Source organism: Danio rerio, chromosome 13, assembly GCF_052040795.2.
Source record: "Danio rerio strain M-AB ecotype USA chromosome 13, GRCz13ab, whole genome shotgun sequence".
Classification (NCBI taxonomy): Eukaryota; Metazoa; Chordata; class Actinopteri; order Cypriniformes; family Danionidae; genus Danio; species Danio rerio.
The window spans coordinates 9,425,770-9,441,081 of NC_141033.1; the positions used below are offsets into that span (position 1 = coordinate 9,425,770).

The 15,312-nt window shown below is 37.7% G+C and overlaps 2 protein-coding genes across 11 annotated transcripts in view; one reads left to right on the top strand and one right to left on the bottom strand.

The window, feature by feature from the left end:
• The window catches only part of bbof1b (basal body orientation factor 1b), a 182,637-nt gene that overhangs the window by 88,604 nt on the left and 78,721 nt on the right, over positions 1–15,312 (bottom strand). The gene's annotated exons all lie outside the window — the stretch shown is intronic.
• The window catches only part of haao (3-hydroxyanthranilate 3,4-dioxygenase), a 34,662-nt gene that overhangs the window by 11,928 nt on the left and 7,422 nt on the right, over positions 1–15,312 (top strand). For all 10 annotated transcript variants that reach the window (XR_015505114.1, XR_015505112.1, XR_015505113.1 and 7 more), the window contains 3 exon segments: positions 6,585–6,674; positions 12,370–12,413; positions 12,518–12,663. Coding sequence is in view for 6 of the 10 variants with exons in the window: in XM_087277845.1 (XP_087133971.1) it covers positions 6,585–6,674; positions 12,370–12,413; positions 12,518–12,663 (280 nt within the window). In the remaining 4 variants the exon portion in view is untranslated.

Sequence of the window (15,312 nt, forward strand, 5' to 3'; positions counted from 1 at the left end):
TAAACACTGAAAGAGTACTGCTGACGATACGAACTAACTTTGCCTCTGAATAAACAAAGACCTCTGATCGCTCACTTACCAAATCTGTAGAGACAGGACAATCAACCCCAACTGGAGCTGCGTCTTTATTAAAAGGAGACGAGCGGCAAATCCGGATTTCCCCATTTCCAGATGAGAAAAGCTCCTGGGTAAAAAATGTTCCTTAGACACGGATTTCTGTAGAGCGTCGCGTGCACTGTATTCCACACGTGAGTCCAGCTGCGCTCTCATAGAGGGAAAATGAAAACAAAACCTTCACTGCAGCAAATAATAAACGCAGCACTGATGACTCGGATCTCCAAACAATTCATGTTCTCCCGCTTGCTTTGGCAACACAACGTGGCGTCTCTCTGCCGTCTGAACACTGTAACAGGTAAAAACAGTCTTCAAAGCTATCATGCATATTAATGAAGTTGCACCGCATACACAATAGAGCGTGCTGATTGCTTTGAACCAAGTCTTACTCATGAATGATTGCAGCACACTCAGAGACGTAATAAGGTACTCCCAGGTACAGACGTCCAGTCTACACGCTGGAAAACACGCTAAGATCTCATGGCCGTAACGCAGCTTCAAAAATTCGTTTCAAAGCGGAAGTACGAATTTGCTCGAAATAACGCAAAAACAACCAAATATATGTGTCCTAATAGTGCTTTTAGCAGTGTGGGACACATATACGACTGTCAACAGCTCAAAACATGTGTTTTGGTGTTTCGTGGCCCTTTAAATGTCTCACTTAATCTAATCTTCAAGAAGAGCCCACTTTTCTGTCATGTTTTGTGGCTGACAATCCTGATCCAGGGACGCAGTTTCAGCTTCTCAAATTCTCGTTTGATCACCTCATTATCACATTTACTTGTGGTTTAAAAAATAATAATTAAATATGCGTGACTGCCTTTTTGCAATTTTGAAAATACAGATAATATTTACCAAAGGTTATATAGATGTTGTTGTTATGAATGGATTATATGCACGGAAGTGTTGTTCAGCCACTGAAATCTTCCGGCGATGGATTGATGTGATTATTATCAGTTTTATAAGGGACCTTTCACAGCATCGATAACGTCAGTTTTTATTTAGTTAAACAACATGCAATGTAGGGCAGCACTGTGGTGCAGTGGAAAGCTCAATCACCTCATAGAAAGAAGGTCGCTGGTTCGAGCCTCGGCTGAGTCAGTTGGCGTGTCTGTGTGGAGTTTGCATGTTCTCCCTGTGCTTGCGTGGGTTTCCTCAGGTTGCTCTGGTTTTCGTAAACTAGAGGTAGGACCGTGTGTCAAAGATATTATGGTAACCAGTGAGCACTACTGCTCCTTTAACTATAAATATGAGCCGGAGCCTGATTTAAACCCAACTTTTTTTAATATGTGTACTGCCTTTATAGCTGATGTTCTAATCTACAATTCTGAATAGTTTGAACTACAGAAATTAGTTTAGATTTTTATTGATGGATAATGCAACAAGGATGAAGCATGTAAATTGCATTGTTTGTTTATTCAGAATGGATCGTAGAGGACATTGAGTTCTGACTATCATCCTTTCTGCCTTGGCAAGCCTGCTTCATGTGTCTGTTCATTGCGGAAGTCCCCATTTTTTGTTATCATCTCTTTCATATTGCATGTGTGAGCAGGGCCTGAGCAGCGTGTGTTTTTTTCGGCGTCCATGTTGACAGATTAGATCTTTCATACCGCACACAGAAGCAGGGCGTCAGTGTGGAGCATGAGCAGAGCTGAAACAGCAGTGCCACAATTTGTTGGGTGCTGGGTCTAGTTTTACCACTGCTCACGCTCAATTAAAGTGACAGTGCATTGATAATGACCAACGACACATTTAATGACAGCAAAAAGTACAATTTTACCTAATAAATGCATCAATAAGATCGACTGAATTTTATGCACTGTTTCTGCTCTGCATATGCGCTGCGCACGTGCTGCTCCAGCCCTGCTTGCATGTTCGGTAGAAATGTGTGCCAGTGGAGGAGATGCTGTTGCAGGAGCTAGAGTGTTGCTGTGCATGGCACATGTTGCCATTTGTGCAACTTTGTAGACCCACACGTGTTGCTTAGGCTGACTTTGCTAAAATATTTGTATAATATATGAAGAGTTTGGATGCAAAAACCTTTAAATGCCACCTGAAAATTTCTTCTAAAATGTGCATTTTCCTTAGACTCCTGTGTCTTGATTTAGTAATTTCACTATAATGGCAATGCATAGGTTAATTTCAGCAATTTGAACATGAAATAACTGAATATAAACATAAGAGGCAGAGAAAAAATACTCATTATAGAAGAAAATTCCAGAAGGCACTGGTTTTTGCATCGGAACTCTTCATATCTAATTATGGCATAGCTTTCCACCCAATTAGGCTAATTAAGTAATGATTTAAAACACACACACACATGGTTGTTTTTGTGAAAAGTGGGTACATTACATAAGTTTCCATCCATTTTATACTGTCCAAACCCTATTTTGTATTGCCCTCACCCCACCCTACCCCTAAACCCAACCATCACAGGAGACAGTGTGCAGCTTTACTCTCTGATTAAACTCATTCTGTTGGATTTATAAGCATTATGAGAAATGAGGACGTCACCAATGTCCTCATATTTCACCTCTTTTTTTTAATACCTGTGTCATACCCATGTCATTATACAGATTTGTGTCCTGATATATCACAAAAACACGTACACACACACACACACACCAAGAACACAAAAATAGTGGCAGGAAATAACGGCCTGACCAAGACCGCGAGTCATCTCGTGTCAAGTCTGAGATAACCAAGTCTTCACTGACCTGTATCCTGCTCTCTCATTGGCTGTTGGTCATTGCTAGGGCCAGATGGAATCTGCACATTTTTTGCTATTTCTGCAGAGAATTTTGTTAAAAGTCTGCGGATTTATGTTGAATGATTTTAGGAGTATCATAACTAAAATCTTAATATATGAAATAAAAAGTAATACATTTTTAACTTGTATTTTTTTTTTTGTATTTACTTGTATTGTTTACAATGCAAATACAATTAGATTCACTTATTTGGTAAATAAAGCAAGTCTCTTATATGATATATATATACTAAAAGACAGAAAATATTACTTTACAAACTGTATTGTAAATAAATCATATAAATATTTTCATATTTGTCAATAATATTACTGAAATTAATTAATCAACTGAATAAATATACACAAGAAAATAAACAGAATCAATGATGGGCTAAAAATCTGCAGAATTCTGCGTGCGCAGATTCCGTGTGGGCCTAGTCAATGCTGATATGTACTTGCCAGATATTTCACAGGCTACAATGACACGTCAATCAGTTCTCTGATCCTTTTTTGATAACTTACACTGTGCGATTGTCGTTTGCTTATTGCTTGCATAAACAAGCACAGATTTAATCTTGATTTTGAGCTTTTGTCTGCAATTTCACATATGACATGTGTTTTATGTATGCCCTTTCAGCAGCAATCCACCGAGGTCCCATTTACACTAATACGTTTTCATTTTAAAACAGCGTTTTAGAATGAAATCGATCCACACTGAAGTTTTACCTATCGATTCTGAACAGCTCTCCGTTCACACCTACACCGCTGAAATCGCACATCACATGACCACACGCAAACTCTGGCATGCGCTGCAGCGTTTGCGCACGTCTAAGCCCCAGGCAGTAAGCCGGTGTTTCTGGTGATTTGTACTACCTTGTCAGATTGTCCTACCTCCCATTCAAAAAGTAGGTAGCACATTTTGATGACGCAATATGCTACCCATCAGATTTTGCCACCAGTGTATATTTTAATGTGGAGTAGAGTGATATGAAGCCCTAAATCCGGATTTATATATCGCCCTAACCTACCTAATCTCTAACCTCAAGATCAGAACCATTCAAATACAGTGTTGGTAGCATAATCTGATGGAGAGGATAAAATGTCAGGATACCGGTGCTTTGGTCTACTGGATCTACTGGTCATTTAAATATGTAGCTACACGATGCCTCAACATTTTTGGTGTTTGTTAAGTTGCAAATATCAAATGAAAATAGCAAGTTCCTTATATCATGTTTTCATTTTATTGTTAAGAAAGTGAAACAACGTAGCCAGGGTGATGTGAATGATGCTATAAAGTTCTGTTCCCTTTGAAGATTTACCCGACCTGTCCTTGGGAGGTCCTATAGCAAGCTTGCAAAGTCTGAACTTATGGAAAGGGTGCATGACTGAACTTTGTGCACTAGCCATTGAGGAAAAAGCCCAGATCAGCAGCCCCGCCTCCGTTTTCAGATGGCTCCTTTTCTCTTATCCACACTGACATGGAGCAGCAGTGTTTTAAAACCAAAACGGCCGCTTCAGCGTTTCCAAAACACTTTCTTTTCATGGCTCGAAAACTCCAGGGTAGTGTGGACGGAAGGCGTAACCGTAGCAAAACTTAGCCCACATTACCACACCGACAAAGACCTATCCACGAACACGCACATTCACTACTTATATTGGTGCACAGATGGTGTAATAATATAAGCAGTACTATATGTAATAGATATTTAAACATTTAATGTATGTGACTGGAACAAAAACAACCCATTTATAACTAATTTACAGGTAAAATACAGTCTATACACCCTAAATTCCACATTATCTGCTAATAATGACATTCAGGGTGTTTAATGCTAAGCTTACAACTGTTAAACACAGTGTAGGTTACTGTCAAGAAGTAGTGTGAAGGGTTCGAAAATTGCTTAGTATATTTTAGTATAATGACTTAGAAGTATATTTTCTGTTTTCTTCTTACCTCCTCTATCGCGCTACTGTCCTCCGATGCATCAGCCCAATTTAAATCTTTCGAGAATAATTTAGGTAATTTTATGCATTTGTCAGCATCTGATTTGGAGTCCTTTACTGCTTTCTCAGAGCTTTTCGGCACCACCTTTCCCCTTTTTACGGTCCATCTCTGAAAATTAGCACTTACTGTTGGTTTGACATTCTTGCCAGATTTTGATTACGTCAGCGTAACCTCTAATTGGGTCGGATTGGGTCGCCCCATCTTAAAACCAGCCGGCCTTCGCGGTTTGGGCCAAATGCTTAACATTTATTATTATTAATGTTATTATTATTACTATCATCATCATCATCTTCATCATCATATTCACATCTTGTAAGAGATAAAATCTGCCGTCATGTAAAAACAATACATAAAAAATAAATAAATAACATTAAAAAAACTGACCGGCCCATATTTAAAAAATGGTCCGGCTCTTCTGGCATTTGCCAGAATTGTCAGATGGCCAATCCGCCCCTGATTCTAAAACTAAAGCGTGTTTAAAACTAAAGCATCTAACTTGTAAACACAGTCTATCATTCACACACACTACTGCCAATTGTAATTTATCCAATTCACCTACAGCAGGAGTGTCAAACTCAATTCCTGGTGGGCCGAAGCCCAGCACACTTTAGTTCCAACCCTGCTCCAACACACCTACCTGTAGGTTTCAAACAAGCCTGAAGGACTCAATTAGTTTGATCAGGTGTGTTTAATTAGGGTTGGAACTAAACTGTGCAGACCTGCGGCCCTTTTGGAACTGAGTTTGACACCTGTGACCTACAGTATACTGCATGTCTTTGTACCCGCGAAAAAAAATAACTGCAGTAAACTTAAATAAAACTTCAGTACAACTGCAATACAATAGCAGTATATAGAAGTATAAATGCAGTAGAATTAGGTACAACTGCAAAATTGCAATACAGTATATAAACACAGTTCAAATACAGTACAATATAGTTCAACAGCAATCTATGTTGCAGAGAACTTGAGTAAAAACAAGTAAACCGTAAAAAATGTAAAAACAATCTAGACTATCACTAGAAAAATCATCACAGATTAGCTTCACTCCTCCACATCTCGGGGTTTTGTTCACGAGTGAGGGAAGGATGGAATGTTAGATTGACAGGCGGATTGGTGTTGCGGCAGGAGCTGTGGGTCATGGAAATTTTACCCGGGAGGAGCTCGGAGTAGAGCTGTTGCTCCTCACATCGAGAGAAGTCAGCTGAGGTGGCTCGGGCATCGGTTTCAGATGCCTCCTGGATGCCTACCTAGGGAGGTACTGGAGGGACTATGTCTCTCGGCTGGCCCGGGAACGCCTCGGGATCCCCCGGAGGAGCTGGAGGAAGTGTCCGGGGAGAGGGAAGTCTGGGGTTCTCTCCTAAGACTGCTGCCCCCGTGACCTGGCCCTGGAAAAGCAGTTGAAAATGAATGAATGAATGAGGATTAGCTTCACATAAAGATAAACAAATATTCGCTGAACAAATCATATAGCGGTCTTTGGGATAATTGTGCAAAAATAAATACATATTATAAGGCAATGAAAGTGTTTTTTGACCTTGCATGCATATCAGCCTGTTGTTAATGCAGTATTGATTAATAAATTGTTAAGCTCATCATCAGTTATACATTAACTCATAATTATCTGTGCATTGTTTGAGCCTTATGTATTCCATATTTCTGCACCCATATTGTAAAGTGTTACAGAGTTGTCTTTACTCTGATTACTTTTCTTTACTCTAGATACTTTGTGGCGAATAGTACGGAAGTCTTGTTTGAGCGCTGGTTCTTCTGTGAAAATCTTGGAACCCAACTTGTTCCCATCATCAAAGAGTAAGTAACCAGTTTCTCTTAATAAGTTTGTTTTTGCTTTCCTTAAACTGTCATACAGGACATTTTTTAGTACATTAATGTATAATATGCATATATTACATACAATTCTGAATTGTAAATTCTAATTTTGTGGCAGACAGTTAAGGGGTTTAACCCCTTACAGACGAGGGAATAAATGAAAAAAAAACATAGTATAAAAGTTTTAACATAAAATAAGAAAAATAGTACAAAATAAAGAAATTAAAGGTACTGACATCATAAATACTTTACAGGGGATACATTTGTACATCAATTTAGATTGTGTTACAGTGTAGTTACCTCAGATTGCATTGGTGTTAGGTTAATTAATCTCTAGATGTACATATGTAAAAATGTGCCTCCACCTCTTTAGAAAAATGTCAGTCTTTATTTGCAGACATGCAGTCATTTTTCCATTACATAGACCTGTTTAAGTTTCTAAATCCACTGAGCCACCTTTGGAGAACCTTTTATCATCCAATATACTGTTATAATTTTTTAACAACCAGAATATCCTTAGTACAAATCTTGTTTCTTCATTAAACATTTCTTTGAACAGTGCTCCCAATAAGCACACACCTGGATTGAGGAGTATTTCTATATCTAATATCTTAACTATTTCTTTTTTAACATTTTTCCAAAATTCTCTAATCTTAGGGCAGTATCAAAAAACGTGGGTATGATCTCCAATTTTACCACATCTTCTCCGACACAAAGCATCAGATGGTCCTTTTACAAAAGGAGTATTAAAGTACTTAATTTTTACCTTCCAATCAAATTTTTTCCATAATTGACTATTAATTCCTTTATGACATCCTTCACATAACTCAATCCAGACCTCATCCTCAATTGTGGTACTTTGTTCTAGTTCCCATTTTCCTTTACCATAATCTGCATTTTGTACAATATTAGTTACTAATCTTTTGTATGAATGGGAGACGTGTTTTTAGCTGGAATGTTTTGTTCTGCAATATTTATAAAGTATTCTTCTACACTGTAAAACCCAATAAGTTAAGGTAACTCAAACCATTTGAGAAAACCAATTGCAACAACCATTTAAGTTCAAACATTAATCCCAATGAGTACTGTGAACTTAATCCATTTGAGTAAATGCCGCTTTTTGAGCACAGTAAAATCCAATAAATGAAAGGAACTCAAAACAATTGAGTACTGTAAAACCCAATAAGTTAAGGCAGCTCAAACCGTTCGAGGAAACCGGTTGCTACAAACCATTTCAGTTTAAAAACAAATCTATATGAGTAATGTGAACTTCCCCTATTTAAGTTGAAGTAATGAGTTAATTAAGTGATTAAGTAAGTGTTGATTGAGCATTAATGATGAACACCTGCTGTTAACAAGCAGAATTACTGAAGAGAAACACAAAACTACAGCTGACGTCAGTCACAGCCTTAAAAGAAATCAAACGCATTCAATCTCAACATTTCAGCAGAGGATCATTAAACAACTCAACAAACAGTATCAGCAGCTTCACTGATTACTAACCTGCTTGAGTCAGATGCCTTCTGAAATTTTCTCAAAATAATTATTTTCTTAGACATTACCATTGATGTGAACAGTGTTTGCTTTATACAGTAGGGCCCTTTAACTACCTCACGTTGGCTTCTGTTACTGTATGTTATAGCAGGCATAATAAAAAGAAAAAAAAAAACATAGTTGAAGTTTTAAGCCCCCCATTTCAAGAATTATTAGCCCCCCATTGATTTTTTTCTTTTTTTAATATTTCCCAAATGATGTTTAACAGAGCAAATTTTTACAGTGGGGCGAGGCAGTGGCACAGTAGGTAGTGCTGTCACCTCAACAAGAAGGTCGCTGGGTCGCTGGTTCGAACCTCAGCTCAGTTGGTGTTTCTGTGTGGAGTTTGCATGTTCTCCCTGCTTTCGCGTGGGTTTCCTCCGGGTGCTCCGGTTTCCCCCACAGTCCAAAGACATGTGGTACAGGTGAATTGGGTAGACTAAATTGTCCGTAGTGTATGAGTGTGTCTGTGTGAATGTGTGTGTGGATGTTTCCCAGAGATGGGTTGCGGCTGGAAGGGCGTCCGCTGCGTAAAAAACTTGCTGGATAAGATGGCAGTTCATTCTGCTTTGGCAACCCCGGATTAATAAAGGGACTAAGCCGACAAGAAAATGAATGAATGAATGAATGAAATTTTTACAGTAAGTCTGATAATATTTTTTCTTCTGTAGAAAGTCTTTTTTGTTTAATCTCGGCTTGAATAAAAGTTTTACATTTTTAAAACACAATTTTAAGGTAAAATTTATTAGCCCCTTTAAGCTATATATATTTTTTCGATAGCTGATAGAACAAACCATCATTATACAATAACTTGCCTAATTAACTTAGTTAAGCCTTTAAATGTCACTTTAAGCTGTTGGTATTGTCCAGTTTTTCAATAATGTATGTTATCGTTCACTTCAGATTATGTTCATAATGTTGTGGTGCTGCTTTTCACATTACTGATAATAATTCCCTTGCTGTCGTACTAAAGGTAACCCAGCAGAGTTTGAAATACATTTCATATGCAGAACATATGCACTGATGTGTAACAAAACGAAAGGCAACTGCCTTTGTTAGTGGATGAGGCTATGCACCGGTGTACAAGAGAAGCAGAACAAAAAATAATTCTCCTCCATCAATAGTGACCATTCCTTCTCTTACCCTGAGCAAAACATTGTCAAATATTAAGGAAATACCAACCCCCAAAACCAGCGGAGCATGAAAGCAAAGCGAGGAGATAAAGTGGCGTGAGAAATATGTTAAGTTCGAATATTTGATCAATTCCATGAGTGTTCAATAAAAAAGGTCAGGAGAGGGGTTTCTTCAATGTCAAAAATATTAGTAATTCATTAGATAAGAATGAATAATTCGATTCACAGAGTTTTGGTATCGTCAATGCAAGGCAAGAATCACATTCAGGATGTCCGCAACCATTTCCTGGCTCAAGCTTTTAGACACAGCTGATATTAACAGGTGGGGTTTAGTGGAATTCGTCATTCTCCAGTCCTCTGGCAGTGGCATCCATACATACTTTCTCTTTTTTCTATACATTCTCTGCACAATGTTAAAAGCATAAGACTTCCCAACTGCAAATATTGACAGGAAGTAAATATTTGCTCACAGGAAGTTTAGCTGCAGAGCTCAAGTTTAGGCCTTTGCATTTCTATCAGCTTCATCAACTTCTGCAAAAATGCTTAATTAGTATGCAAGGCGTATCACACTCAGACAAGAAGTTTGGTTAATATATATTACCTTAAGCAATACAAATACAATTACAAATACAAAGAGAGACAACAGTAGTATAAAAAAATAAACGTATTTTCCTAAAACAATTAACATACATACTTCAGGCCATAACCTGTCAAATATCATCAAACAAGACAAAGTTCACAAGTAGATGAATTGTGTATGGTGAAAGGCACATGATTTCTGTAAAGCAAATGGCAGTGATGTGTAATGGAGCTGTGAGAAACTCTGTAATGGAGCTGTGAGCCACATCTGAAGGACTCCTTAGATTGGCATATTCCAGTTGTCCTTCATTAGCATTGAAGAAATAGTACATTATATTTTCTCAGCTTACAGCATTTTCGAAGAAGTTGCAAAATATTTTTGTGTTTTTGTGATGATGTGTTTGATGCATCATCACATGAAATTGGTTCTTCATTGTAGTGATAATTGGATTTATCAAATATTAACATCAATATTTTGGTATTGATATTAATTTTGATATTTTAGCCTCGCACGAGGGCACCAATCAATGTAGAAATAACAATGATTCATTTTAAACAGGCCACCAGACAGCTTCGACTGTCAAAATAATTAACAATCAAATAATGTTTATTGAAATATACAAATGTAAAGGTGATTATTATCTGGCCAAATCTGAAGGATAATAAGATTGTCTGACTAGTAGAACCTTTTACTGTAATACCAACACAAGGAAGACACGATTGTAATAAATGTGTATTTATTAACAAAAGAGTAAACAAGGAAAACTAATATTACTAAATGTACAGTAAATGAAGTGCATGGGCGAATCATGAAGGTGATTAAGTTAAAGATTGTGATCAATAACTCTGTTATCTTTTCTAAAGACAAGCTAGAGACTGACAAGGTAAACTTATTCTAAAATAACAAAAAGCTGAGGAAGTTTTTGTTATTAATGAATATCAGTTATAAACATCTAATTAATTAGATAATTTTATACTGAAACACACTATGCCAAGGTCTCTCTTAGAGGATTGGAAAGTGGAATATTTACGTTTCTGCCGTTGATGCAGTGGTTGGAAGTTGGATCTTCTTGCAGCTCTTGAAGCATGGAACAAGCAGACTTAGCTCTCTTGAGCTTTGAGAAGAAGAAATCTGGAGATTCGCGAACACGCAAAACTGTCAACGTCCTTATCCTTGAAGGTTGGGTTCCTGAAAATCTGGGACACACAGATTTCTGGATTTGGTAGTTCTGGTGTCGGGGACAAGCTGACGTCTTTATTCTTTGAAGGTTGAGTTTCTGGAAATCTAGGACACACAGATTTCTGTAGGTGGTAGTTCTGATGTCGGGGGCACGGTGACGTTTTTATCCTTGAAGGTTGATTTCATGGAAATCTGGGACAGATTTCTGGAGATGAGTCTTGAAGCTATGGTTTCAGACACCTTGAAAAAAGCACTGTGATTCCAATCACCATGAAAAGCCTTGCTGGAACACGCAGCAAAGTTCTGAAGTCTTTGAGCAATTTGAGTAGCCTAGTGTATCAGGCCTCCACACACTTCTCTTCCTGATACCGCCACTCTTCTCTGAGTTACTTCATCTTTCTCTTTTGCGTGTACCACACATACCATTACTCTTTTTAGTTTCAACAGTACTCCACTTTCTTCTCTGAGAGAATGTTTTTATCCTTTCTCTGAAAGGCAGGATTCAAAAGATGTCACCTTTCAAATCCAGCATTGTGATTGGATGATCCTGTGAGTTGGTCACTGGAAGGTGTCATCCATAGAGTGGCCGGCATTTGCATAGTCATAGTTCACAGTTAAACTATTTTATTATAGAGTCTTAAATATTTTCAGATGCATAATTGACTTTCCAAAACACATCTAATTTACCCAAGGCATTGTTTCCAATATATAGGGTCTAAACATACCTATGTAATGTTGATCTTTACCTAAGCATTCATGTATAAACATTAATAAACAAAGTTTCATACAGTTGAGTATTTCAAGCAGTGCATTTTAAATATATACATGATCATTTAAATCTAAAAGTGTATAAAGTGAAATATTCCATTTTGTGTCTTTTTTGTGAAATGAAAGTATTGTGATTCACGTCTCTCTGTATCTGAGACTGTAGAATGTTGGGCGAGCGAAATTGGCCAAACTTGCATAATAATCTTACTGTATGTAAACTTGACTTTCAAGAAAAGTTACAACAATTTCTCAAAAAATCTCTGTCATTATTCTGCTATTAAGCACAACAGAAACAAATCTGATAATCCCAACTTACCTAAAAGAGAAAAAGTTTAGTCATGTTATCATCTGACTTTTGTTTTGGTTATGTGCCTTTTTATAGTGTATGTAAACTTTTTTCAACTGTATATATGTCCTGCCTCTGTTTCCTCTAAGACTGTGCAGAAACATGTGGTTGCAAATAACAAGTTGGATTTTTTTTTAGGTTTATGGATTCCAAAGAGAATGAAACAGGAAAACCTGATCCAGGTAGTTACGTTCATATTAAATATCCAATGCAAACTGCTAACTTGTACATATTTATTTATTTATTTAATAAATCTTTTCATCCAGTAACTATTTAATTTTTGCAGCGAATCCCATAAAGCCAGCCCCTTACCCGCTCAACACAATGAATGTGATGACACCATTCAGCTTCAGAGAGTGGGTGGAAAAGCAGAAGCCTGTCCTTGCCAGCGGTTGTCCAGTGGATATGTTCGGAGAACAGTTTGAGACTGAGGTAAGAAGAAAGTGTGCTAAACAGTCAGAAGAGAAACAGGTCATTAATTGTCTGACTGTGAGTTATTTTTAACCAGCAAGGATCAAACATATGCATAGAAGAAAGTCTGTCCAATATAACCATAACAAAGAACAGGGAAAATATAAAAATACAGATCAGTGTTTCTGAACTAGTAATTATATAAAGAGATAATTCTACACACTGCAGGTTTAGCTATGAAGCTATTTACTGGATCTATTAATATATAAATTATAAATGTAGTGTTGTTCAGTCTACCCTTTCAGCAGTTTCCAAACAGATGGTCCCGGCCCACAAGGGGGCCTTAGCGAGTTTTGTGGGGGGTTGCGTCATATTTGAAGGGCTATGAAACCCCCTCGTTTCAGCAGGGTGTTTTCACACCTCTACTTTGGAAAAAGTCAGAAAAGTGGGCGTGTCCAGCTTTGTTTAGGGGGAGTGTCGGAGGAAGAAAAGAGGCTTGGTGTGGGAGTGTCTATTTGGGCGCGCTGAGTTTCAGAGTCAAAATACACACACACACAGGGGACAAAGTGACCGTGTTTACATGGACATCTGTTGTCGAATTATTTGCCAAATTATTAAATGGTGGACTTTAACTGCAGTTTGGCTCTTTCATTCAGGGAATTCATTCATGTCCCTCGCGAAAAACGTGATATTTGATTCGAGGAGCTGCTCTAAGCGTGTATTTTTCATGCAATGTTTGATACCGCATGGCGAATGAGTGAAAAAAAACTCAGCATTTCCCGGAAACTTAGATGCACACGGCAGGTAGTGTCAGAAAGCCGCGCGTGTTATTCCAGTCACAAAATGCGGTGAAAATCCTACACGAAGTTAAAGTTTGTTGTAGTGCTAGAGTTTGTAGAGTTGTTGTAGAGTTTACACTCTGTCTAATAGTTTGTTCGATACGAACAAACTGAATAAACAAAGAGCACTGGTCGCTCACTTACCAAATCTGTAGAGACAGGACAATCACCAGCAACTAGAGCCGCGTCTTTATGAAGAGAAAACCATCAGCGAATCCGGATCTCAGCGTTTGCAGATGAGAACAGCTCTCAGGTAAACAATAATCCTCCTTAGACACGTAAGTTATTGTTGTCGAGGGTCGCCTACACTGTTAATCCACATTAATCCATTAATCCATGTGACTCCAGCTGCGCTCGCACAGAGAGAAAATGAAAATAAAACTTAACTGCAGCAAACTATAAAAGCAACACTTCACGCTTGTTTTGCCAACACAACGTGGCGTCTCCGTTGTCTAAACACTATGACAGTAATGAATATTAATGAAGTTGCACAATAGAGCGCGCTGATGGGTTTGAACCAAGCTTTACTCATGCATTAATGCATCACACTGAAAGACGTAATAAGACTCACTCAGGCACAGACGCCCAGTCTGCACGCTGGAATACACGCTATTATGTCATGACCGTGACGCAGCTTAAAAAATTCGTTTCAAACAGGAAGTACGAATTTGCTTGAAATAACGCAAAAACAACCAATTTACACTTTTTAGTGAAATATAGGTGTCCTAATAGTGTTTTTAGCAGTGTGGGACACATATACGACTGTCAACAGCTCAAAAAATGTGTTTTGGTGTTTCGTGACCCTTTAAAAAAAATCTTAGCAGTGGACAATTATAAGAAATATTATATTGCCTTAAGTCATTTTATCCCCTAGCTCAGTGGTCCTCAAAAAAGTCTTTTATTTTGGAAAATAACCGTATTCTCACGGTTACATCTTGGCACTTGAGTGCCCAAATTTAGCCCAAAACCAGCAAAATGAGCAAGAAACAGACCACTCTGGAAAGTTTTTGTGCTAACTTAAGGTTGTCAGCAAATCAAGTAAATCTACCATAGCTGTGGAAGAAGATCAACTGATGGAGATCGCACAAGTTTGTTGTTTGGAACTATGACGTCAATTTGTATGCAAAAACCCGAAAGCGAGCTAGCATTTTAGCAGTTCCGGTTCCCTCGTCCCAAAGTCAATGGGTTTTTTCAATAGGATTTCAGTTTAATCGATTAAATAAGGTTTGTGGCTAACACAAACTCAAGATACTTTCACGTTTTATTCTACAACATAAAACACATCAGTTACATCACATTGATTTTTTTAACCGGTTACTCCTCTTTGAAAAGACTGTTGCTATCAAGTTGCTACATGGGACTACAGATGTTGTCGGAGACATTATACGTCATCGAGCTGAGCTGGTTTGGAGCGTAGCCCGCTTACATTGGACATTTGGAATTGTGTGTTATTTAAGTATTTTCATGAGTAGTATTTCAGTTTGTAGTATTTTTCAAATTGGGAATTCATATTATGTGTAGATCATTCCTTTACTTGTAAAGACTGTCAAGACAGATTAATGTGTTGATCGTTTATTTTAATTAAATGATAATATGAAGCTACAGCTTACCAGGGCACCCTGTCTCTTTCCTGCTCTCAGTAATGCAAACGTGTAAATAAATGTGTAAAAATACATAATTAAAATAGTCCTTTTAATGCGATCAGTTTATTTTTTTGACGTTTTTTTTCTTTATCTGAACACATTTAACCGTCATAACTGCAATATTAACACTCCTCCATAAAATCTATAGCAGATGTGACTGTATGGGCTGTTTTTCGCTGTACTTCGTG